The sequence below is a fragment of the Oreochromis niloticus genome, linkage group LG4, assembly GCF_001858045.2.
Source record: "Oreochromis niloticus isolate F11D_XX linkage group LG4, O_niloticus_UMD_NMBU, whole genome shotgun sequence".
NCBI classification, from domain to species: domain Eukaryota; kingdom Metazoa; phylum Chordata; class Actinopteri; order Cichliformes; family Cichlidae; genus Oreochromis; species Oreochromis niloticus.
This window is the reverse complement of record NC_031969.2, coordinates 20,984,000-21,009,691: the sequence shown is the minus strand read 5'-3', so window position 1 is coordinate 21,009,691 and position 25,692 is coordinate 20,984,000. Positions and strand designations below refer to the sequence as shown.

Sequence of the window (25,692 nt, the reverse complement as noted above, 5' to 3'; positions counted from 1 at the left end):
AGAAAAGTACCATCAGATTTTGGTCTACCATGCAATACCATCTGGAAATCATCTGATTTGTAATATCTTTTTTTTTTCTAAAGGAGCAATAATTTAGAATTGACATTCAACTAATAAGAATTGTACAAACTGTTTTTGACCTTTTTATCACACCAAATGATCCCTATGAGTGCCAACCCCCGACAAAGCTCGCTGTCATTACATCTTTTCTCAATCACTTTGGTGCAATTCTCACAGCAGAAAAGTCATTCTCATTCTTAATGCAGATCTAAAAAAAAATTAGGCATCTGTCTATGTCTGTGCAAAAGACGCTAAAACAATCAAAACCTTTTTCTCATATGTCGATAAATGAAAAGTCAACTGATCACTTCAACACTGTCATCAATGAATAAAAACCTTTCACCGGCGTTTTGAGACTATTCCTCTATTATTGTAGTTGTTTCCTTCTGAATGTCAGGGGATGTCTGACCCTTAACCTTCTGACATATTGCTGGACAAGCAGGACCTTTTTTATATTCTGTCTGACTTGACCCTATTTACATATCAATTTCTTTTTCATACAGGGCTCTTGGAGAACATGGGTTTCTGGTTGAAGGCAGCCTGACAACTAGCAAAAAAGAAGCTGTGTCTGAGTCAATACCATACAAGTATCTTGTGTACAAGAATAAAAAACAGGAATATGAGTTTGAATACATATACAAATTGGATTCTTCACACCACACTACCAACAGATGTTTGTTTGTGAAACCCAACCTTATCAATGAAGATGGTAATTATTTTCATGCAATCAAGGTGTCATTGTACTGATTTTTCATTTGCTGATTGTATTAACATATTTTTCTTTGTTTCCATTTGAGCAAATTTGTGTTGTATCCTTTTTTCTCCCTAAGGTGACTGGCATCAGTATGATGACATCATCTGTGCTGAGCCCTCAAAAAATATGCTCAAACGCATTTACGCACTCTGGTCAGACCAGAGAACAAAACTGATTCAAGGCAGAGAAATTGCAGGAAACATAATGCTGGAGACCATATTTGACCTTCTGAGTAGCTGGAGTGCTACCAATTTGAGAAGTTTCCTGCTCCAACTGAATCAGTTCATGCAGGTTTATGGGGAACCTTTTGTGTATGAAGAAAAAGAAAAGAAATGGTCTTCCCTAAACTATGGGAAAGAAGATGTAAGTTTACAATCTTTGTGTGCAAAGACCAGACACTTTAATATATGGTTGACTCAACTTGACTGTCTGTATTTCTACTACTAAACTGTCTGTATTTCTACTACTAAACTTAGGTGAAAATGATGGTTAAAGGATTCATGCTGTCATATGTAATTCCACAACTCCTGAAAGATGGCAATCGTAAGAGTCTCTACATTGAGGACCCCTTAAGAGCAGCTGTGATCACGCTTCACGTATGGACTCAACATCACATCAAATTGGAGAATTCTGAGCTCCATCAGCTTTGTACTGCGCTGTGTTTACCCAAACTAGAGAAGGATACCTTTCTTCAGTACTGGGTAGAATTTTCTCAAGATGTGTCTATTCTCAGGTACTTACCTAATCTTTTCAATAATCCTGGTATCATACACTCTAGTAATAATAATAATAATAATAATAATAAATTTTATTTATAAGCGCCTTTCAAGTCACCCAAGGACACTTTACAATAGGAAGACACATAGTGCCTTAAGACTATTAATTTTATTGTTTGTATTTGTCCTAATAATACAATTTCTCTTCAAATAATTCATCTTATAGTTTGCCAGAAACATTGGTGAGTCTGATAAACACTGTGAAAAGAAAGGGAATGACTCGATGGATTATGGTACTGCCACTTCTCCACCTCATTAAAGGCAGTACAACGCCTTTTCAAGCACCAGCATCTGGAAACATGAAGTATGGCCCATCTTGGGCAGGTTTGCAAGGCCTTGATATAGGCACCACAGCATACACAAGCAACATGAGCAGTCAAGACAAGAGGTAAGAGTCCCCATTCCTTTGCCAACAAATTATATTGCTTTCGCAGACATCTGCCAGCGTATTTTAAGAATTAAAAAAAAAAAAAATTAATGACTAATTGACTTTTTTTTTTCTTCCAGATCACTAATAAATGTGATGAAAAGCTGCAGTCACTTAATGGAGGTTGATGCACTTTCACTTCGATCTTGCTTGTACCTGATGTCACTCAGTGAACTGACTGAGTGTAGCACTGAACTTAAAGCTGAGCTTTTGGACATGCTTCATGCTTTTTTTATTAAGGCTCCTCAGGAAGTTACTGCCGGCAACATGCAGGTAAATGCAAACAGAAGAAAATCCATACTACCATTTTCTAGATGTGTGCTAAGTGATTTAAATTTATCTATTTATGGACCATACAGATTAACATGCGTTTATTTTTTTTTTGTTTTTTTTTAAAATGATGGTGTTATTTGAAATCAGAAATATCTGCATTATACGTATACATGATTTCTATTTTTAGGCAGTATCCGACATTCTCTCCCATATCCAAGGAAATCTAATTGAGGAAAAATACAGGTAATTTTTCAGCTTTTAATTAATTCACAGTCAGTAGTTAATACAGTTGTGCTTTTTGGTTGAAATTGTTATGGAATAGACCATTTATGTGCTGTGCAGGTTTTGTTATGTAAATATATATAAATTCCCCAGGTGAAACAGTCTATATATTTTCTATGTTAATTTTATCTTAATTATAGCTTATATCAAAGAGGTTAGTGCTGTTAATATCAGATGTTGTGCATTTCCATAGGTGGTGGTATTTTTTTTGTTTAATATATACATAATGAATTATTTACACTTCGAATCTTTGCTTTTATTTCTCATAGTTATTTTACAGAGGCTTATAGGAAAGAGTGCTTGGCAACATCAGTGAAACTGTTAGAGAAGCTTTGCAATGGGGTCAAACCAGCATCACATACCCAGAATTACCCTGACATTCCTGTGGCATGCATGAATCTGGTTGCATCCGTTTCAAACTTTGTGCAGTGTAACAAGCCACAGGTACGTCAAGTGAGTACATCTTTTGAACCAGAGTGTTATAGCTTATAGTCTTATACTAATCATTCTAATTTAGGAGACTCAAGAAAGAGATGAAGAGCAACGATATGTGAAAACCATGGTGATGACTCAGGCAGTGAAGATAATGAGAGGATGGATTGCTCAGTCCTTTAATCAGAGTTTCCTTAACAATAGTTGGTTCTCAAGACAAGAGAAGACAAAGGAAGAGATTGAAGTGAGCAGTTTTGCTTTTTAAAATACATTTTTCTTTTTCAGTAAAGTACAAAATATACAAACAGGGGATCATAATCCTTCACTGCTAAAGAATGCTGGAAAAAATAAGGCTTTCATTTTGCTGTATTTTACAGATGTGGAACAACATAATCTCCATCCACTTTAAAGATGAGGATTGCACGACAGAATGGAGGCAGATATTCACTATGGATTTTGAGGGGAAGTACAAGCGGGTAAGTGGAACGTGTTTTTGGTGATTTCACATTCTTTTTGTCTTTTTTTGGTTAAAGTAGCACATCTTTATATCACTTTGTTTTTAGGAATCTGCCCTGGATCAAATTGAATACTACTGCACCAATATGGAGGACCTTAGTTGTTCCCATCCACATGTTGCAGCTAGTATTGAAAGGTGTGCTCTTGAGGCTGTTACATCTTTGTGCCAGGTATGAAGTCTTCTCATTGTCATTTATTTGCGTTAGTGTCATAGTGTGTGGCAATATTAGGCATATTTAAAAACAATACCAATGTAAATTAATTGAACATTAAAACCTTTTTTATATCACAATGAAAAGGTTTCTATCTTAATCAGTGGATCTGGGTTAGTTAGGTTCAAAGTCTCAAAATATATTTTACAATGTTTAATTTTTTTTTTCTATATTATGCACAGAACAAGAATGAGGGGAAACTCCTTGAGAGGCTGAAGATTAACTGGAAATTTGGGAAACTCATCTCTGCTATTATCCAAAAATCCTGGCCAAAGAACCATCAAGGAGAATATCATCAAGATGAAGAAGTTGTCCTTCAGCACCTCCTGTCTTGGACTGCTGCCAAAAACATTTTTCAACTCCATGGTATTAAATAAGAAAAATACAAAACAATTACATTTGCATCTGTGAGCGCATAGTAGGAATCATTGCTGTAGTTTTTAGCACTGATGGGTAAATTCTGTCACCACAGGAGCAGATGAAAAGCTGATTGAAAAACTCTCTCAAGATGCCAAGGACAGAATTGCAATAGCCATATCCTCATTCACATCCGTGAAGAATCAACTGGTCCATGGAAACATTAAGATCAACCTGCTCAAGATTATTTTGGGAAGGCGAGATGCCTTCTTAGAACTGCTGAAGATCGGTAAGAATTGTACATTGTTCAGCAAAGATGTCTTGAGTTGTATTTAGATTTTAATAGTGTACTCTGACCTAATAGTAATTATAAAATTGAGTTTTTGACTTGATACTAACAGACTGCCTCGCTGAGAATGGGCAATACAAGGATCATGACAAAATGAAGAGGCTGTTGAAGTACAGAGAAGATGAAGTAGAAGCTGTATATCATGAAAAGGAGCTTGTTGATGTTCTCTTAACTAAGAGCCATCAACTTGAGGAACACATGACAGGTATGTTGACTGAGTTTGTGTCACTAGTGAGTTTGTCTGTTGTAACAAATTATTAACATCTATATCCAATTACATAATAGTTGATGTTGCTGAACTGGAAGGAAACCAACAAGTCAACATTATGACCACACCTTTGGACCATTTCATGGAGGTTCATCAATTTGACCAGATGCCCTCCCCAATAACTGGTATTGTCACCTACTTCAATCTGGACGAAGAAATTAGAAACATGGCAGAGGAGTTATACACATTCAGCGACAGTATTGTCTTCAAAATGTGTTGGGACAAACAAGCCAAGTTCCTGGCCACTGAAGAAATGGAAGACAATCCTGATGAGCATCAGGTAGCGGACATTAGGGCAACACTACAAATGATACATGATGACATTTTCATAGATTGCTACAACCATTATGAAGATATCTACACTCGCCTGAAGGACGGCACTATAAGGCTTGAAGAGGTTAACCAGTTTTTTAAAGCTTTCAAGGGCAAATATGAAGATCTTGCAAAAGACCTAGAGATCATGTGCAGAATGAAGAACTCAAGGGACAAACAATGGATCAACAGCAGGGTTCAACAGATCGAGCAGTACCACGAACTTCATCTCGCTGTGACTTCAGCTCAAGTAATCATGAAAGTCAAAGAGACACTTGGTCTTCAAGGTGACTTCAGAGTTCTGGAGACACTCACAGAAGTTGTAAGTGGCTTTGTGTATAAAAAATTATCCATCTAAAAAGCTATTTTGCATTCCACACAAGCTTTGAGTTATTGTATTTAATGATGGATATATATAATAGATGGAACATAACAGCATAGTTCTTTGTTTTACTTCATTTTAAACAGTTTAGTACGTTTTAATTTAAGGCTCCCTGTGAAGAGTGTCTCTGATCATATTTCCATGGTTAGAATGTAACTCTAGTTTTCCTGTCTCCCCACCACTCAGAACCATATAGACTTTCAGAAAGAGCCACTCAGCCGGATTGACAATGAGTTGATGCAGGCAAAGACTGTTCTAGTGGACATAACCGAGCCCCGCAGGCTGTGTCTGCAGGAACTGGAACTAAGGGGACACTTTGTGAAATGGGTGAAGGATGCCCTTGAAGGTAAGTGTAGTTATGCATTTTCTTGTTAATGTCTATTAATTGCACACTACTATAGCAATGCTGCAATATCCATTAGAGCATGGCTGAGGTCTACTGAGCTGAAAATGTTTCAAATTTCTTTTGGAACTACTGACATCAGCAACTATGGAAATGTGTACTGCAAGAAATTAATTAATGGACTGCACATATGCTATCATTTTCTTATGGCAATGACTCCATCTTACACTTTGTAATACGGTATAATGCTACGTACAGTTAGAAACCTCTCGAAATTAGACTGGTTCTCTAAAGTCACCAAGGCAAAACTGGCTGCACATCACGAAGGTTACCAGGATTGTTGCAGGAAGCAGGTATGCAGGTTAGACAACCCTATATGCTCACATTTACATTCATACCAGTTTAAAATCACCAGTTAACCTACCATGCATGTTCATGACCTGTGGCAGGAGGCTGGAAGACCCAGAGAATATTCACACAATCGCTGGGAGAACATGCAAACTCAACATAGAAAGGCCCCAGCCTACCAGCAGCTTCAAATCCAGAACAGTCCTACTATGAATCAACATCACCAACCACTAACCACCACCCTATTTCTGTTTATTTAAATGTATTTTGCAGATATCAATGAGTTAAAAGTGTTTGTTGACCTGGCTTCTATCTCTGCGGGAGAGAATGATATGGACGTGGATCGTGTTGCGTGCTTCCATGATGCAGTTCTTGGCTACTCTTCAGTGCTTTATGAGCTCAAACCAGACTCTGGTTTTAAAGCCTTCAATGAAGTGCTCACAAAGCTCTGGAGGGCTTTGGAGAATGACAGCAACCTACCCAAAAAACTGGTGAGAAGATCCCTCCGAACACTTAAAGCAAAAATATGATCAGGATGGCCATGAAGGCTTTGATCTGAATGTTAGTGTCTTACAGTGGGGTTATTGAGGTAAATGCTAATCTTATGAAAGGGAAACTGGAACACAGCACAATTTTGAAGAGTATCTTTTCTTACAGCGGGACAGTGCACGTCATTTGGAGTGGTTGAAGACTGTGAAGGACAGTCATGGTTCAGTGGAACTGTCATCCCTCTCCTTAGCATCAACCATCAATAACAAGGGTATCTACCTGATCAGTGCACAAAATGTAAAAAAGGTAAATAATGCAATGAAAGTTGATTGCATCCCTAGATCAGTACAGCACAGATGTGAGACAAAGAGTCTCCAAAAATATGCATGTGAATTTCTTTTTTCCCCCCCCCCTGATCCAGTTGAGTCTTGACACTGCCCTGAAGCTGCAGATTCCAGAGGAGCATGATGACGGTCAGCAGATGCGCTGCTATTCCCTTGAGGACTTGAGGGAGCTGCAGAATAAACTCATGCTCATGTCTGGGAAAGGGGATCAAGGGCAATGTGAAGTTGATTATTTTGCAGAGGTACGTTGCAATATTTTCCTTTTCGGTATCTGAGATTCCAATAATTCAAATAATATATTTTGTAAATATTATTTTAAATTGATAAAATTATCTACATCATCAATAATGCTCAATAATCCATAATGTCAAAAGCTAATATCTAGATGATATAGACCTATTAAAATTAGGTCCTACAATTTACAGTACATGTGAAGACATGTCCAAAAAATCCAGATAACTCTCTTCAGATTTATTTGATAAAAATGTGGTGATGTCTAGGTCAATTTTGGGATATACTACCATTTCAAACCTTTAGTGCATTACATTCAAAATTTATAAAAAGAAAGAGAAGAGCTATTTACTACATAAATGTGCAGCTATATGATCATAGACTCATGCTTGACAGAGAAACTGATTCGACAATGAAACTGGTGTAACTTTGTATGCTTTTTGAACTTATTTATTTGCAGCTGACTCTAAGTTTGTTTCTGTTTTTCAGGTTTTTGCCAGTGTTCAAAGACTAGCTGAGGCATTCATTGCTCTTTACACTGCTGGGAATCCGCTGTTCAGGCACTGGGAAGTGCAAATCAACTGTTGTTCAAAAAGTCAGGCACCCAGTATTATGATGGATTTCAACTTGGACAGTGTTATCAGTGTCATTGTGGAGGGCAGCATAGAAGAGAAGCTTCCTGAACTTTGCAAGAAAATGGAGAAATGTCTTGACTTCTGGATGGTTTTTGTAGACAAACAGAGATCCCAGCATTACTATCTTAACTACTACACAGCTGAACAGATTGTCTACTTATGCAACAAGCTGACTTTGCAAAATGTTACCAATGTAGAAGATCAGGTTCTCATGATGCTCTCTTTCATCAAGCCAAACTGCACATACTCAGATTTGAGGGAGGTTTGGCATGAACTTCAGTATGAAATCCTCAAAAAACCAGAAGAGCAAAATGAGGACATTGAGTTTCAGACCTTTGTTGTGGTGCAAAGCAGTGAGGGGGAAGACCCAGACTTCATCAGCCAATTGGGTCCTCTGGCAAGTCTTGTAGAACAGGCAAAGGGTTTACCAAAATTTGATCACATATGGAATGCTTATATGAAAGACATGAGAAATTTTCTCCCCAACATTCTTGATATAAAAAATCTTGGAAGACTGTTGGGTATCCTGGCCAACAAACACAACGAGAGTCAAGAAGAAGACATTTCTGACGATGACACAGGGAATTTCATAAACAGACATGTTCCCAGAGGTCTGGCTGTTGGAAACCCAAATCTCATTGTTTGCCCACATGATGAGGTGTTGTCATCTTGCATTTCCATTTACATGAGCAGTGAAAATGAGACACTTCCCACGTATGATGAAGTCCTCTTATGCAACTCCACGACGCCATACGAACAGGTGGAGCTATTCCTCAGACGCTGTCTCAGCACAGGCTACAGAGGACAGAAGATTTACTGTTTACTGTATGGAGATCTCCTCCCTTATGATGTGAGCTCTAAAGCTGAGAACTTTTTTCAGCGACTGAAAATGCAGAGTAGGAAGGATTATAGACTTGTTATCATTTGCAGCTCAGAAAGAGAACATACCTACCTTCCATCAGCCTTCAGCCAGTACAGATTGCACATGGTTCCACAGGAACCTCTGGCAAGAATCCAGAGTTATCTGCAAAAGCACTATGCCGTCCCAGCAGATGAGTGCAGCGCCGCAGCTGCGTTTAAGGACAGACTCTGTGTTGGTGTCATTTCAGCCACAAGGGCTGGTGTTGGTATGTATAGGTGCTATTTACTATTCCTAATGGTTAAAAAGTTATTTATCAAAATTCACACGTGCCATATGATCTTTTGAAATTGCAGGAAAATCGCTTTACATCAGGAGGCTGTATGAAAAGCTGAAGAGATCAACCAAAAAATCATCAGTGATGAAATGCATTCGCCTGATTGAGCCTAATGTTGATGAGAATGTCATCCTTCAATCACTGTTGGACGCCCCTAGAAGGAAAGAACTGACTGTGTTCCATTTTGACGTCACATCATCGGTAATGGGCAATCAATGGATTGTTTAACGTAATGTAACCTTTTCAATATGACATGTCTTTGCAGCTTACATAAAATGTGAAATGACTGTGTTTGTTTTGGAAAAGGTCCAGAAAGGTCTGCATGAGTTCCTCTTCAAACTGTTGATTTTGCGATACTTGCTGGACTCAGAGGGAAAGATGTGGAAGTGCAATAACAAGCAACTGTACCTTGTAGAGATTTTGGAGCCCACTGTGAAGTCGGGCAGAAATGTTTCACTTCAGGTACGTTTTTATGAACACAAACATTCATGATTTGTTATCTGATTTCAAACTGTTCTTTACCTTGAGTTGTGTTTTTCTTTTCTTTTCGTATAGACTCAAAAAATCAAAAGCTCATTCATTGATGTGTTCCCAAATATTTTCTGCCGGCCACCCAAAGAGGTACTAATGCTAGAGATGAGGAAGCAAGAAGATCCCACCATTGTGAGCAATGATGACCCACTGATGGATGATGAAGAATTCAGGAGCGAGGCTTTTCAGAGACCATACCAGTATCTCACGCGGTTTCATAACCACATTAATCTAGATGTATTCACTTATAACGGTGTTGAGGGGACACATGTTGAATGTCTTCAGATGCTTCTCATGTTTTGCGGCATAATGGATCCTTCCTGGGCTGAACTAAGAAATTTTGCATGGTTCCTCAACCTTCAGCTGAAAGACTGTGAGACGTCTGTTTTTTGTGATGTCACTTTCACTGGGGACACACTAACCGGATTCAAAACCTTTGTGGTAGATTTCATGATTCTGATGGCAAAGGATTTTGCCTCTCCATCACTCAGCATTTCTGACCAGAGTCCTGGCAGGCTGGAAATCGATCTGGCTGGTGTCAGAGATGAAGACCTGGCTCCTTTTCTTATCAGGAAAAGATGGGAAACAGAACCACATCCATACATATTCTTTAATGATGACCATGTGTCCATGACCTTTATTGGTTTCCATCTTCAGCTCAATGAGCAGAACTTTGTCGATGCCATTGACCCAACCTCTAACAGGGTGATTAAAAGAAATGTCATGACAAGGGCATTGTATGAAGGCCTAAGGCTGCAAAGAGTCCCTTTCAACATTGACTTTGATCGCCTTCCAAGAGCAGAGAAAATAGAGCGAATCTGTAGTGTTCTTGGTATCCAGTGGCCTCTTGATCCAGATGAAACTTATGAGCTTACAACTGACAACATATTGAAGATGCTCGCAATCCACATGCGGTTCAGATGCGGCATTCCTGTCATTATCATGGGAGAAACAGGGTGTGGTAAAACAAGGCTCATCAAATTCCTTTGTGAACTCCGGAGGAGTGGAGTGGCCACTGAGAACATGAAACTTGTCAAGGTGCATGGAGGGACAACTTCAGAGATGATCTACACCAAAGTGAGAGAAGCAGAAGACATTGCTTCGATCAACAAACTCGACTATGGGTTCGACTCCGTTCTGTTTTTTGATGAGGCCAACACTACAGAGGCCATCAGCAGTATTAAGGAGGTCCTCTGTGATAAAACTGTAAAGGGGGAAAGTTTGACAGCCAACACTGGGTTGCAGATTATTGCTGCATGCAATCCTTACCGAAAACACACAGATGAGATGATTCAAAGGTTGGAATCTGCAGGCCTTGGGTACAGAGTTCGAGCAGAAGAGACGGACGAAAAACTTGGATCTATTCCTCTCCGCCAGTTGGTGTATAGAGTTCAAGCACTGCCACCAAGCATGATTCCTCTGGTATGGGACTTCGGGCAGTTAAATGATCACACAGAGAAAATATACATCCAGCAGATTGTACAAAGAGTTGCTGAAAAAAAAGCCATTGATGAATGTTATATCAAGTGGATCACTGATGTACTTTCATCTTCACAGAAGTACATGCGTGCGAGAAATGATGAATGCAGCTTCGTCAGCCTGAGAGATGTTGAACGTTGCATGCAAGCTTTTGTTTGGTTCTATGACAACCACGAAATGTTTTTTGCAGAGCTTAAAAAGTTTGAGAATGATAGAAATGTTGAGAAGGATGAAATGCGTCCAAAATGGCCCGAGAACCGAGACCCTGTTCTCTGGTCTCTAGTCATGGCCATTGGAGTGTGCTATCATGCCTGTTTGGAAAATAAGGATAAATACAGGCAGAAAATCAGCAAAAGTCTTCCAGCATTATACAGCCCATCAAAGGTGAAGCAGGAAATCTCACTCATGCAGGATTTACTCTTGAGTGGTGTGCCAATGGGGGATACAATTGCAAGAAATAGTGCCCTGAAAGAGAACGTCTTCATGATGGTTCTCTGCATTGAACTGAGAATCCCTCTCTTCCTCGTGGGCAAACCTGGAAGTTCAAAATCTCTGTCTAAAACTCTGGTGGCAGATGCAATGCAGGGACAAGCTGCTCATTCTGATCTGTACAAAAAACTCAAACAGATCCACTTGGTCTCCTTCCAGTGTAGCCCTCACTCAACACCAGAAGGCATCATTAATACATTTAAGCAATGTGGACGCTTTCAGGAAGGTAAAAACCTGGATGAGTATATCTCAGTTGTGGTTCTTGATGAGATCGGGCTTGCAGAGGACTCTCCAAAGATGCCACTGAAAACTCTTCATCCATTGCTGGAGGAGGGATGCATTGATGATGAACCACTGCCACACAAAAAGGTTGGATTTATTGGCATCTCCAACTGGGCGCTGGACCCTGCAAAAATGAACCGAGGCATTTTTGTGTCCCGTGGGGACCCTGACCTGAAGGAACTTACTGAAAGTGCTAAAGGAATCTGCTCCTCTGATGCAGTGGTTCTGGAGAAGGTCAGGGATTTCTTCCAACCCTTTGCAAGAGCCTACTTGAAAATCTGCCTCAAACAAGGCAAAGGATTTTTTGGCTTACGTGACTACTACAGCTTGATAAAGATGATCTTTGCGGTCGCCAAAGCTTCTAAGCGAAAGCCCACACCAGAGGAAACTGTCAAAGCAGTGCTGAGAAATTTCAGTGGCAAGGATAATGTAGATCCAGTTACTGTCTTCACCAAGAGACTGGGGATTGCACCAAACCTAGAGAACATCAGTACCATTGAATTTGTGAGAGAAAACATTGAAGCAGTTGGACAGGAAGAAGAATGTCGATACCTCCTGGTGCTAACTAAAAACTATGCAGCCCTGCAGATCCTGCAGCAATCCTTCTTTTCAGAAAGTGGTCAGCCAGAAATTATCTTTGGTTCCAGCTTCCCAAAAGACCAAGAGTATACCCAAATCTGTCGCAACATCAACAGAGTAAAGATATGCATGGAAACAGGACAAACGGTTGTGCTCTTAAACTTGCAGAACCTCTATGAAAGTCTCTACGATGCCCTCAATCAATACTATGTCTGCTTGGGAGGGCAGAAATATGTGGACCTTGGACTGGGAACCCATCGTGTAAAATGCAGGGTTCACAAAGACTTCCGGCTAATCGTCATTGAGGAAAAAGAAGTGGTCTACAAACAGTTCCCAATACCTCTCATTAACAGGCTGGAGAAGCACTACCTGGACATCCAGACTGTTCTGAAAACCGAGCAGAAGAGGATGGTGGAGGAACTGGAGAAATGGGTCCAGCTTTTTGTAACTCTCAGCAGCCAACATGCAGCGGCAGCTCAGACATACAAGTACAAACCCCCAGACGTATTCATTGGCTACCACTCAGACACATGTGCTTCTGTAGTTCTCCAAGTAATAGAGAACCAGAAGGACAGTTTAGAAATCTCAGATTCTGAGAGGAGAATGCTCGACGAGGCTAAACTCGTACTGCTCAAATGTGCTACACCAGACTCTGTGGTGAGGTTGGACTGTACAGCCCTTCCAAAAGTGGAAAGTGAATATCTAGCCAGGATGTACTTTGAAGAGCAGAATAACAGCTGTTTGGCTGACTACATACTTGCTCACACAAGGCAGGAGACCCATTCTTGCTCCTTCTTCACAGAGGTAACTAAAGTTGACAATTTTATATACACACAAACACAAAAACATACGGTCTAATTGTAATTTTACACTATAGGTGACAACATTCTCCAGACTTTTGACTGCTTTTGACCTCGAACCATTGGAGAGGATGTTGCACAGTGTTGAGCTTCTCTCACTCCAGCAGTTTGACACGGAGCACTCCTTCTTGAAGAAGATAAGGTTTGTTTATCTAGGGAATGCATAATTTTACTCTTTTTACATTCACACAGTAAAGTACAATAGAAACAAAGCTGTGAAACGCATATACACATGTACTAGTAAGAACAGTCGTAGACTAGTTGTAATATCTAGTAATGTAAACATATTACTAACTAACATATCCTTCTGTTACTGAATTTACAGATTATTGTGATTGTTTTAATGTATTGACACATTTTGACATTTACATTTTTAGAATATGCTTAGAAGCAAATATTGCATGAGAATAACTGACTATGATCTTGAGATGTGTTACAGTGTACAAAGCATGTCCTTGTCTTCTTGTAGGAACTTCCTCACAGCTGAGAATAAAAGCAGCAGCAACAGGGTCCTCATCATCCAGAGTGATTTTGATGAAGCCAGTCTCAGCGCCAACCTCATTGCATCTGCAAAGTAGGTCCAACACTTCCTTTTCGTGGGCTTTTAGCTACAGGGTGGTTTTGCCATATTAACTTTTACTGTTCATTTCCAGGTATTCATCGATTAATGAAATCAATAAGATAACCCAGGAGAACACAGGTAGAAAGGTGTTTGTGTACTTCATCACCAGACTGCCAAGAATGGAAGGAGGGACTTCTTACATTGGCTTTCATGGCGGTGAGGCTTATACAACATGGACTATATTTTTTATTATGTCGTGTAAAGAGTGGACAATAAGCTGAGACATGTTAATATTCACAGGCCCCTGGAGATCAGTTCATATTGATGACCTCAGACGCTCTAAAGACATTGTTTCAGACATCAAAACTTTGCAAAACATGACAATCAGTCAAATGTTTGAAACAAAGGCACCTCAGGCTGAAGGTTAGTTAATGATAAATCATTTATAAAAAATTATGTTGTTGTCTCCATATAAATTCTTCACTTTACAGTATTGTGTATTAAATTACAAATTTGTTGTTAAAGCCATGGAGACTGATGACATGTACACTGAGAGTGAACAGGAGGAAACTGAGCAGGAGGAAAATGTAAGTCTATAAATCCCTGCATGGTCATCACATTGTTTTCTTACATGAATGACATGTTATTTTATTGGGGATTAATCTTAACACTAGATTTTAACTAGTGTGTTCTTCTTCTGCAGACCTGGGAAAGTGTTGTGGACACTACAGCATTACTGAGGAGCTGTGTGCAGAGTGCAGTAGCCATGCTGAGGGACCAGGTGGAAAGTGGCCTCCGCAGTACTCGGAGAGTAGAGATCCTTCTGACACTCCTGAGTGACAATGATGAAATAACAGGTACTAACAAAACTTTTTTCAGTACTTGCTGTTGCTTTTTTTGTTTTTTGCTTTTGCTAATGCTAATTATTCTATCTGAATTTGTCAGGTGAATTCCTACAAGTGGTGAAGCGGCATCTTCACTCATTGTTGGTGACTCACGACGGCAACACTTTCTCATCCATCAAGAGCAACTGGGTCCTCAAGGAGGCCTCAAACATCGATGCCTTGCAAGAAGGAGGCACCTTTAGGTGAGTGGTTCGGTCTTGTGTAATATGCAGTTTAATATACAGTATTTATTTTCCTATATTTATTTGAAAACCACTGTAAACTCCTTTTTTCTCCATTCATGACAGACACACCTTATGGAAGCGTGTTCAGGCTGTGGTCGTCCCCCTCTTGGCGCATCTAGTTTCACTCATAGACCGTGACCAAAACATGGACCTCCTGCTTGATACCCGCTGTGGTGAATCTGTTAAGAAGCTGTGGTTAGATATCTTTGGCAATGAAAAGCTGCTGGAAATCTCACACCTAACACTAGACCACACGTAAGTGTTGTTAATAATGTAATTATTGTGCATGTAATAATGTGTAATAATTGTTTTGTTTAAAAAAAAAAACAACATTCTTGTACCTAAAGATGTCTGGTGTTCACTTTGCTTTTTTAAACTGCTTATAGTTCTGAGACGAGAACCATCCTTGTACAGCACTACATTGCCCAAGATAAGAACATGAGCTGCAGCATGCCATTCAGCTGGAGGATTAAGGACTACCTAGAAGAGCTCTGGGTTCATGCACATCAACATGAAGGTAGTGGTTTGTTTTAGCCACTATATAATTTATATAGTGATGTTGTGTTTTGGGGTTTATTTGTTTGTTTGTTTTGTTTTTACATTAAATTCATATGTCTTCCAGGGCAAACTCAGAAAGAGTTTGTTAATTTCTTTTGGAAGACACCGCTCGGCCGCTACATAGCAAAAGCAGACCCAGAGATGCAGGTTGAGTTTTTCCAGCGCTACCTTCAGGATTTCATCTCCATCACAATGAATGTCACTTCTCGGGAAGATCTCCAGGTTTTTTGTTTTGTTTTTATTTTGTTTTTCATTTGATGTTGGTGAGATTGTGTATGACAGTATATACTAATGCATGTTATTTATTTTTTTAGCTCCTGTGTGGTGCTTTGAATTCTTGTGTTAACGAACTGCGGTTGCAGCTCAGTGACACTGAAGCGGTGGCGTCTCTTCCGTGGGTCCATGCTGCATATCATGAGTTCAAAAACCGGCTCCAGAACCTCTGCAGAGTGATGTGCATTGTACCTCAGTTGACCCAAAACCTCCTGATGAATCCTAATGCCAGAGGCGGAGATGAACTGGTAATCCTTATTTACACAGTGTTTTTTAATTAGTTATCAATAGTCTTCTATTTTTTTTAAATTTTGTTTTGGGTTTTGTCTCCAAGGTACTCGATGTGTATGCTGGGTTTGCATGTGTGGAGTACCTGGAGCCCATAGACTTGAACACAGATGCCCGAAGACAAGCCTGGCTCAGGCAGGTGAAAAAAATCCAGGTTGCTATTGAGTTAATCTGCTCAGAGGACAGCGTGAGACATTATGGAGAGAGAAGCAAGATAATCGCCAAGAGAGTCCAGTAAGTAAAGCTTAAGGAAAAAATATCCAAATGTTCACAAGTCTGAGGTTTTTAGTTTGTCTTTAGGTAACTGCTTGAGCTGTATTGAAATGAAAGGTTATTTGTTGGTGTTTTTGCTTTTAGAGCTGGATGGAATCGGATATTTTCTCTGTCTCTGTTTGTGGAGCACATGTTGCTGGGAATAGAGGAGCTGGAGAAGAAACTGTCTCCTTTAGTTTTGGAGAACACCGGGCGGCTTGGCCAGGTGCGTCTGGGTTCTTTGTACTAACAAACATTTTCACAGAACAGATAATTACCATAAAACGCTCTTCACAATAACTACATTCTTTTCTTCACCCATAATAAACATGTATTGCTTCTGCTCTCCCTTCAAGATACTGGAAAAAAACTCAGACCTCAAAACTCAGGAGACGTTTGAGGCAGTAATTCGTTTGCTCAAAACCTGCAAAGATGGAGCCATCGAACGCATCTTCAGGTAAACATCGATCTTTATACATGTTGCATGTTAACAGAATCTCTCATCCTGTACTTTACCGCTTCTGGGCATATTTAGGATTATATTTGGTTGCTTTAAGAAGGTTGGAGAAGGTGAAATGAAATGAACTGAAATCAAAGTTTATGGCTAAAAATTAGCTTTTTTTTTCTTGCTGGGAGCTAAGATTCTATTTTTAACAATTTTTTTTGTTACATTTACCGATTTTAGCATCTAGGGGCTTAAAATATAGAAGGAAGCACTGCAGGAGGAGGGCTGTCTATTTTCAGTTTCTTTGGATTTTGTGTCTATCATAGCTTTAAACTGGTAATATTTCACTACTGAACATCAGAAGCGTTATAATTGTTTTGGGGTTTTTTTGTTTTGTTTTTTCTCAGGTTTGGTCTTACACTGTGCCCAGTATGTATGGGAGACCCCCAGGACCCGCTCTGCCTGCCATGTGAACACATCTACTGTGTAGCCTGTATCAAAAAGTGGTTGGTGCCTGGACAGATGTACTGTCCTCTCTGCATGCAGCCAGTTAATGATGACTTTCCCTTGGTTCCTTCAAATGATATAAGGTTGGTATCTATATGTGAATAAGGCCAAAGACTCATGTGTAATGAACAAAGATATCATTCCCACACAATGCAACATTTTTTGATCTGCCTTTTGCTGCTGTTTAGTTGTGTTGCATTTAAGTACCTTGTTTTTGATTAGATGTGTTTTGTGATGTGCTTTAAAACATCTGTGTGACTTTTGTAAATCTTCTTTCATGTAGGATTCCCATCAAACAACATGCCCAGTTCAGGAACAAGTGCAATGCTTTCTTCATAGACCTGGTGTCGACTGTGTGTTTCAAGGACAACTCTCCACCCTGCTCAGCTGTCATTCTTCATTTGCTGTCATTTCTCATGGTGGAGGCCGGCGCTGTCTCAATTCTGAGAGGTACTCTATTACTTTCTTTCCACCATGTATGTGAAACACATCCATGTGCGACGGTACAACTATATGTTTTGTTAGTTCTAAATAGATTTATGTATTTTTAGGCAATAAGCAGATTTTTACAAAGGCGCTTTCTCCGTTTGACGACTCTGTGGATAAAAATCCGGTGGTGCGGTCAGTAGTGCTCAAACTTCTTCTGAAGTACAGGTGAGGTCCCTTTTCTTTCCTCCTTTTTTTGGTTATTGCATGAGGTCTTATTATGCCTGTGCATGGCAGTTTCTAATTTGTGTTTAACCTTGACTGTTTTTGAAGCTTTGATGATGTTAAGAAGTACCTGCAGCAGCATCTGACAGCAGTTGAGCGGAGCAACATCTTGGAGGAGATGGATAAAACTGAGCTCTACACCTTGTACATTAACTGCTTGGAGGTAAGCGCTAACGCACAAGCTGCATGTGGATTTGATTGTGGATTTTATTAAAATGCCTTTTTAAATGTTTATTTTTCTAGGATTCCATGTTTGAAAGGATGCAGTTCAGGTCCACTGCAGACCAGCAGGCATGTCTGCAGGATGAAAGTGCCTTCTTGACTGATTTCCTGCAGTCTCGTGATCAGCTTTCTGAAAAGGCTACTGTAGAGTACCTGCAGCAGGTGGCCAGAGTGCGTATGGACCTGGATATGGCAGTGAGCATGTTTGTGGAAAAACTGAGAGCTCCAGGTGCATATTTTTAATGAGTTACACACTCTTATTGTTTGTCATACTCCTGCCATGTGTCAGGAATGTTCTCCTTTTTACAAAAACATTATTCTTTACCAGGATCCCGAGAAGGTGGCCAAAACGGAAGCACAGCTTTCCTGACCAGTGTGACAGACTTGTGTAGGCGGAGTGGAAATGACTGGTATCGGGTCTATTTGATCCGTAAGATGTGCAGTCAGTTTGGAGTAGAGTTTGTCAAGAAGCTCCTCAAATCGGATCAAATGAGTTGGATCTTTCCTAAGGAAGTTCAGCAAAAGGTTCGCTTAGCAACAGTTTGATTTTCAGCTTATAAAGAAGATAAACTCAAAGTTTTATTCTAAATAATTCATTTTCATTTCACTCTACCCAGGATGAAGAAGTCACACCAATAGATCAGTATCTCGTGTGTGGGGAAGATTACAAGACCATCAGAAATGCTGTTGCAAAAGTAGTTATGGAAGCCAAACTGGATGGACTGGATGAGGCTTGCGAGGTAATGTTGCATCGCTTTCTTGGTGGAAATTCAGAATCAGGACTTTGCATGCATAATGACGTGGGTCTTTTGCTTTGTCTTTATAGCGGTGCAAATGCCTACCACAGTGGAAAACAGTTTATCTTCTCTTGGCACTGTATCGAGAAGTCACCACTCTCTACAGAGAAACCAATGCGAGCTTCCATCCCAAGCCTGAAGTAGGTTTTCTAATTCAGTTTGGCTAAATAAAATAACATCATCTTATCTTATTTTAAGTTACAGTTTTCAGTTTGTCTCCATTCAGTATTTAATTATTTGTGTGTATATTTTTACCAATAGCAAGTCGAGGCCCTGATGAGCTACATCGAGAAATCAAAATTCCTTCCCAGCCCGCAGGTGAAGGCCTTTGCCCTGTCTCTGGTGACCAACCAGATTGGGCCCTTGGCTCTTCGCTGCGGGGTCTCTGGTGCCCAGTGTGTGTCGGTGGACTTGGCTGTTCACTTAGCTGCTGTCTTGCTCTGTGGAAACCAGGGGATCTTGGCTCCACTGAAGCAGCTAGCTATGACACCTGCAAATATGCAGGTATGTATAATAGCTGTTATAAGTGATCAAAACCTGGGTATATTTAAAAAAAAAATATATATATGGAATGCATCTGTTGGTACAGGCGGCTTTCTTGCCCACCATGCCGGAGGACATGTTAGCAGTGGCTCAACAAGCTATGGGTCACTTGCAGTGGTATCGTAAGTATTATTAAAAAGACAAAAAAACCCTCTAATGTGATGATATGAGGTGATGTGCTAAACACCTTTGTCATATTGTTTTATACTTTTAACACAGACTGTCCAAATGGTCACCCCTGCACCATTGGTGAGGTATGTTAGCTTCAATTGGATTCATAATCCATTTTTAAAAAGTCACTTTTGTTGGTATTCTTCTCATATTTATTTGAAACTCTTTCTATTTCTTTAGTGTGGCCAGCCCATGCAAACAAGTCATTGTGTAGACTGTGGTGCAGTGATTGGAGGGAATGACCACAGACCTGTGCCAGGATTTCGTATTGTGCAAGTCCAGTAAGTGGCCTACAGAATTCAGGTGGAAAGAGGAAAGTAGCAAAATAAACATATTCATCAGTATTTATTTGTTCATTGTCTGCTGACAGAGGTGACCGCACTCAAACAGGCCACGTCCTCGGTGACCCCGGACGTAGAGACAATCCAGACATGCTGGACACCAAGAGCATTTCTCCCGTTCCTTTCACCATCATTCGCATGCTCACTCACATGGCCATGCTGCTTGGTTCCTGCAGCCAACCACAGGTAGCACAAACAGAACGGAGTTTTCAAAAGTGCTGTTTTTTTAACCAACCACAAATTATCCAAGTAATCTCCATCAAGATAATGTTATAAGCCTGTTTATAATCCACTGTTTGTAGTAAGAAAGGTGGAGAGTCATCCGCTTTTTTTTTTCCTTCTAGTCTATTTCTGCCATTATCAAACCTCCAGTCCAAGACGCAGGAGAGTTTCTACTCGCTCATCTGAGAAAGGACATGAAACACCTCATCAGAAGTCTGGGTAAGGGGACAGACGACACAATCAGCACTGTTCACCTGGTCATCAACAGCCTCCTGGAGACACACCAGCAGCAAAGATGTAAGTAAAAGCTACACTAATACTGCAGCTCTCTACAAATATAAGATACCAGTGAAGTCCTGTGTGAACAATTACGGAAGCATTTTGATGACAAAACTCAAACAATCCGATTGGACTTTGAATAGTTGTCCAGTATAGTCCAGCATAGAAGAGAGAAAGTGTGCCCTCTAGAGGCCACAAATTTGACTTAATTCAGCTTAAAGATATGTATAGATTTGTAAAGACTGAGAATAGTCATAGTAAAAGGTTTTTCAATAGGCTTGACTCTCCTTTCAGGGCCTGTTCAGTATGACAATCTTCTCTCGACCAAAGAAGCACGAAACGGCTGGGAAATTGAAATGAGCGCTGCCATTATCACACCACATCTGAAGGTACTCAAAGTTTTACTCCTTTTTTTCCCAGAACAGTACAAATTGCCTCATATGTTTATACAAGATCTATGCATAACATAACATGTCACCTGCTCTTCCACAGCACTTGGATAGACAGCTAAAGGAAGTGAACACATTTATCCGGGCTGACTCTCGTATCTCTGCCAGTCCAATCATGAAGCTCATATATGGAGATCCTCAGCTCTTCTTGGCTTCACTTCCTCCAAAATCTCTGATCCATGTTTCTGCTGTGTGGAGCTGCAGGGAGAAAGTGTCTCTGTTGAGCCTCACCCACATCGTGGAGCAAAATGATGGCAAAGACACCTTGCCGGTCCTCTGGAGATTCCTCCATAGGGTGAGAAAATGAAAACATAAAATGCATTTTTAATGTTGAAGAAAGGGGAAAAAAAAAATCTGTCGGTGATCTGAAAACACTACCACTGTCATTATTATTATTAGTATTACTGATTATTTATTTTTAGGAAGCGGAAATCCGACTGGTGAAGCACCTTCCTGAAATCCTGGCACTCCAGAGGGATCTAGTGAAGAAGTTTCTGAACATCGCTGAGCTAACGGAAGGCAGCATCGCTGAATTTCTCCGCAATCAGAAAGCGGGTATTGACTTAACTGTCTACATCAGTGTTTCTCAGCCTTTTCAACTACGTGACTCATGCACAAGAGATACAAAGTTCCATGCAACTCCTAATTACCTCTGTTCTCGGAAATGTCATTGTTAAATAGCTGGCAGAATGCGATTTAAGAACCTGCCTGCCAAGGAGTGAGTTGTTTTAACCTGGACGGAGACAATGATTGATTATTCATAAAGAGGAAAATCTCTTCCACACGTGAACGCCGCTGATGTTGATGTTCTAATTTTCTGTAGCGTGTGAACTGCGGGTCTCCTGCGCGGCTGACATCTTTACACTAGGGATTAATTATTTGATTTCTTCTTGTATGCAGTTTCACTCAAAACCCGGTACGAAAAACACATCAGAATCTTCCTGGCAACCTGGAATCAGCTCAGAGTATCGCTGGCAACCAATGGTAAGCAACCAGCAGTACTGTTACACCAGCGCTGACCTGTCCAACGTCTCGTTCTAACGTCATTTTAAAATGTTTTCAGGTGAGATTAAGATCCCGGCTGAGTTCTGCCAGAATGACCTGGACCTCAACAGTGACTTCAGGGTGCTGTTGCCACGGCGACACGGCCCAGGCCTGTGCTCTACAGCTCTGGTCAGCTACCTAATTGCGCTGCACAATGACATTATATACTGTGTGGACAAGCACACTGGAGAGGAGACCAGGTGGGGGCGCTCACGCCACATTTTTCTCACTTGCAATGCTTTGGCTTTCAGAAGACTGTGTCTGAACTTGTTCTACACTTCATACGGCATGTTTGCCAAAATTATAAGATATAGATGGATTAAAATAACATTATGATATCTCAATTATAGCTGGAAAGAGCTGAAGACTGAAAAGAGTGTCAGAGTAGTAGAATCCCAAAATATAGAGACACTGTCTCCTGGGTAAACTTTCTATTTATTCCTCTCTCAGCTACAAAGTAAGCCCTGCAGATCTGACTGACCTGCATGTGATTCGTTACGAGCTGGAGAGGGATGTGATGCCGCTGGTTCTGTCCAACACCCAGTACAGCATCGAGCGGGGCCAGGAGACCCTTCACGAGTATGACTTGCCTAAGATCGAGCAGCAGATCATCTCACGCTTCCTGCTGGGCAAGCCTCTCATCACTCTCAATGTGAGCCAATGAAAATGAGGAGCAAAGCAGCTTTGCTGACAATTCAAAGCACAGTTTGTTAAAGCACAGTTTCCCCCTCTTTGTCCTTCATCCACAGGGCCTTCCTACACTAGTGAATAGACACGATCGCAACTACGAGATTATCTTCAAGGACATAAAAGAAAAAGTCAAACAAGTAAGTTGTAATAGGTCGTAACATGCTCGGATTTAGCATTTATTTATCAGAGATTACAAACTGTGTATACTGTACATACTTCTGATGATAACAGCCATTATGATGTATGCCAACAGGAGCCTCTTCAGACTCTCACTCTCTTTGCTGTGGCTGGAGAGCTCCACTCCTACAGTGAGGTGTGTGACGCTTTGTCAATGCTGGAAGTGGCCCTTGGTTTCCTTGCCATGACTGGGGGAGAGCCTTATATGCAGCTGTCCTCCTACCTGGAGGAGGTGCTGCAGATGAGAAACCAGATGGCTCAGCACATCCTCAAGGTTGGCCTATCTGAGACGCCGGCTATTTTATACTGTTGCTCGTTCTTTCTGACTACTATGTGGATACTGTTTATACAGAACTGAAATGTGCCAAGTGTGCTTTAAGAAACTTAATTTTGTTGCTAGTTAGGAGCATTGAGTTTAAGATCTGGTAAGATCTTAATTACTTTATGTTCTCTATGCCTCACGTTCACATTGTTTTGCCCACAGGCCTTTGGCATGTGTTGCCTAAAACACTGTGTGGCACTGTGGCAGCTGCTGGCCTCACTTAAATCAGAAAACATGCTGCGCCTCAAGAGGGTAAGCATCACAGACACAGAGGTGTATTATTCTATGCGTAGATGTGATCTAGTACAGATGTCTCAATAGTTATTACCAATATGCCTATACATGTGTTTTTTTGTGTTCATCAGGATCCGTTTGTAGGAGTTTCAGAGAAGTACAAACAGGCCCTGGGTGAGGACGAGCACAGGCTGCTGATTGGTTTCTTCTCTAAAAACAGTGCTGACACTTTCCTCCTGGAGATGCACGAGTTCCTGGTGCTGTTCCTCAAAAAGCCAAATGCAACTGATACCTTCAGGCCTGACTGGGGGTAAAAATTCATATTTATTCATTGTGTTTTCATTTGCATTACTCTAGCAGTGGCAGATTTGATTCAAATTGCTCGTTTCATCTTTTAAAGCTTGAAAGACACGCTGGTGTCTCAAATGGAGCGCAAAGACATGGACATTCCCGCCGATGTGGAAGAGCTCTTCCCAGAAGAGATCCTCCTGTCCCATTACGTCGAAGCATGGAAGTTTATCGTCACCTTCAAGCAGGAGCGCGGACAGAGACAATGAGAACAAGATTTAAGCTTTATTCATTTTTTTCCTTTTGTATGCGATGTCATGAAAATCCCTCAGATCAAGTTTACATCTTGAAATGACAGTATTCATTTGTCATGTAATTACACGTATACAGAGAAGAGGTGCCTTTGACAGAGCACTAGCTTCATAGAATAAGAGACATTTTACAGCTTGTCTATATGATAATGTGAACTTTTTTCCCTTAATGATCTCTTCTTGGATTGTATCACTTTGTATTTCTTTGATGTTATCTCTGCAGCTGCAGTTGACGTCTGCTTGCTTGCACTTGACATTTAATGTGAATTTGAAAAAAGGTTAATTTACTCAGGTAAAAAAAAGTGGATTAAATTGAGGAAGGTAAAATCAGACTTATCTAAATCACTTTTTCAGGAACAAGCTGACTTTTTTACTGAAGTCATCAGTCACATTATGTCATTTACATTTCTGAGTTTCTCTTGTAACCTTTGCTTCATATACAGAACATCTACTTGCCTTTCTTGTCATCGTGCTGTCCACTTGTTTCATTCATTTTCTTTGAGTTGTTATTACTGATTAGTATATTTACCGAGTACAATTCACTTTTTCTATTGTTTCCATTCTCCACTTAGTAATTTTTGTATGTGGGATCTGTAATATAAACAGCTTCCAGCAAACCTTTAATGATGCCTACATTTGATTTTTATGTTTCTTTTGTTTACACCAAGGTTGTAGGCCAAAAACATACACGTGTCAAATATAACCTCCTTTTCAACACTGTCTCAGTTCTTACTGACTCTAGCTTCCTAACTCGTTTTGTTATTTGTGATACAGTACTGTGCAGAAGTTTTGAGCCACCCTTCAACTGTTTTGCTTGGAAATGAGAAATGGATACAATTTAATGAAATATGTGCAAAAATACATGGAAATACAGCATATAAGAAAAAACAAGCAGATTTTGTACAAGCTTGAATGTCAATATTTGGTATGATCACTTTTATTCTTCAGCACAGCCTGAACATTCGTAGGTAAGCTTTCTTGTAACTTCTTTAATTAGTTTTCAGGAATAGTTTTTCAGGCTTTTTGAAGTATATTCAAAGCTCATTTTTGGATGTTGTTTGCCTTTTGTTCTCTATCAGTTGCTGCTTCAATAATGTTGAGGACCTGGTTCTGGAGAGGCCAATCCATGACTGATTGTGTTCCACTGTGTGCTTTTCAATGCTTTTACTGCAGTTTGGGATCTTTGTCATGCTGAAAAACAAAGCCAAACAATCAGCCAATCAGATGCTTTCTAGATGGTATTGCATGTTTGCTTAAAATCTGATGGTTCTTTGACAAGATCCCCAACACAAGATCCTGACACACGCCTCACCGTGTTTTACAGATGGCTGTAGGCGCTCACTGCTGCACCTCTCTCCTGACCTTCCATAAAACCTGTTGCCACTGAATTTCAGTTCTTGTGTAATTTAGCAAACCTCAGCTTTTTCCCCATCTTAGGAAAGACTTCTTGACAAGCCACCTTTCCACTGTGACCATTTGGGGATAAACACTGCTTCATCCTTTAAGTTATGGGCCTTTTTTATGCTTGAATAATTAACAGGTCAGCGATAAGAGGCTTAAAAAACAAAAGTTCCTCTAAAAATGCTCAGATACAAGAACTGGGCTAAAAGTGACCGGGGGGAGAAAAGCAACTGATGTCCAAAGAAAAACTTTTGTTGTCTCCTCATTTCA

At 40.2% G+C, this 25,692-nt stretch overlaps 1 protein-coding gene across 1 annotated transcript in view; it reads left to right on the top strand.

The window, feature by feature from the left end:
* Positions 1-24,741, top strand: part of rnf213a (ring finger protein 213a) — a 30,635-nt gene extending 5,894 nt beyond the window's left edge. The window contains exons 7-67 of the mRNA XM_005454919.4: positions 564-769; positions 891-1,177; positions 1,291-1,547; positions 1,757-1,978; positions 2,098-2,290; positions 2,478-2,533; positions 2,842-3,016; positions 3,090-3,248; positions 3,382-3,480; positions 3,568-3,690; positions 3,915-4,098; positions 4,205-4,378; positions 4,491-4,643; positions 4,724-5,340; positions 5,587-5,746; positions 6,365-6,582; positions 6,749-6,886; positions 7,002-7,166; positions 7,645-8,917; positions 9,006-9,187; positions 9,293-9,448; positions 9,542-13,150; positions 13,224-13,348; positions 13,676-13,780; positions 13,860-13,984; positions 14,069-14,191; positions 14,294-14,355; positions 14,472-14,625; positions 14,714-14,855; positions 14,961-15,152; positions 15,284-15,414; positions 15,520-15,677; positions 15,770-15,976; positions 16,063-16,250; positions 16,374-16,494; positions 16,625-16,725; positions 17,121-17,303; positions 17,504-17,670; positions 17,772-17,874; positions 17,980-18,094; positions 18,175-18,382; positions 18,482-18,678; positions 18,771-18,893; positions 18,980-19,090; positions 19,212-19,454; positions 19,540-19,615; positions 19,713-19,747; positions 19,845-19,945; positions 20,035-20,191; positions 20,350-20,524; positions 20,801-20,895; positions 20,999-21,250; positions 21,378-21,510; positions 21,856-21,939; positions 22,019-22,199; positions 22,450-22,651; positions 22,749-22,826; positions 22,943-23,140; positions 23,351-23,440; positions 23,554-23,732; positions 23,823-24,741. Of these exons, the coding sequence (XP_005454976.1) occupies positions 564-769; positions 891-1,177; positions 1,291-1,547; positions 1,757-1,978; positions 2,098-2,290; positions 2,478-2,533; positions 2,842-3,016; positions 3,090-3,248; positions 3,382-3,480; positions 3,568-3,690; positions 3,915-4,098; positions 4,205-4,378; positions 4,491-4,643; positions 4,724-5,340; positions 5,587-5,746; positions 6,365-6,582; positions 6,749-6,886; positions 7,002-7,166; positions 7,645-8,917; positions 9,006-9,187; positions 9,293-9,448; positions 9,542-13,150; positions 13,224-13,348; positions 13,676-13,780; positions 13,860-13,984; positions 14,069-14,191; positions 14,294-14,355; positions 14,472-14,625; positions 14,714-14,855; positions 14,961-15,152; positions 15,284-15,414; positions 15,520-15,677; positions 15,770-15,976; positions 16,063-16,250; positions 16,374-16,494; positions 16,625-16,725; positions 17,121-17,303; positions 17,504-17,670; positions 17,772-17,874; positions 17,980-18,094; positions 18,175-18,382; positions 18,482-18,678; positions 18,771-18,893; positions 18,980-19,090; positions 19,212-19,454; positions 19,540-19,615; positions 19,713-19,747; positions 19,845-19,945; positions 20,035-20,191; positions 20,350-20,524; positions 20,801-20,895; positions 20,999-21,250; positions 21,378-21,510; positions 21,856-21,939; positions 22,019-22,199; positions 22,450-22,651; positions 22,749-22,826; positions 22,943-23,140; positions 23,351-23,440; positions 23,554-23,732; positions 23,823-23,979 (14,383 nt within the window). The 3' untranslated portion in view covers positions 23,980-24,741. The remainder of the gene's footprint in view (positions 1-563; positions 770-890; positions 1,178-1,290; positions 1,548-1,756; positions 1,979-2,097; positions 2,291-2,477; positions 2,534-2,841; positions 3,017-3,089; positions 3,249-3,381; positions 3,481-3,567; positions 3,691-3,914; positions 4,099-4,204; positions 4,379-4,490; positions 4,644-4,723; positions 5,341-5,586; positions 5,747-6,364; positions 6,583-6,748; positions 6,887-7,001; positions 7,167-7,644; positions 8,918-9,005; positions 9,188-9,292; positions 9,449-9,541; positions 13,151-13,223; positions 13,349-13,675; positions 13,781-13,859; positions 13,985-14,068; positions 14,192-14,293; positions 14,356-14,471; positions 14,626-14,713; positions 14,856-14,960; positions 15,153-15,283; positions 15,415-15,519; positions 15,678-15,769; positions 15,977-16,062; positions 16,251-16,373; positions 16,495-16,624; positions 16,726-17,120; positions 17,304-17,503; positions 17,671-17,771; positions 17,875-17,979; positions 18,095-18,174; positions 18,383-18,481; positions 18,679-18,770; positions 18,894-18,979; positions 19,091-19,211; positions 19,455-19,539; positions 19,616-19,712; positions 19,748-19,844; positions 19,946-20,034; positions 20,192-20,349; positions 20,525-20,800; positions 20,896-20,998; positions 21,251-21,377; positions 21,511-21,855; positions 21,940-22,018; positions 22,200-22,449; positions 22,652-22,748; positions 22,827-22,942; positions 23,141-23,350; positions 23,441-23,553; positions 23,733-23,822) is intronic.
* The last annotated feature ends 951 nt before the right edge of the window (positions 24,742-25,692 follow it).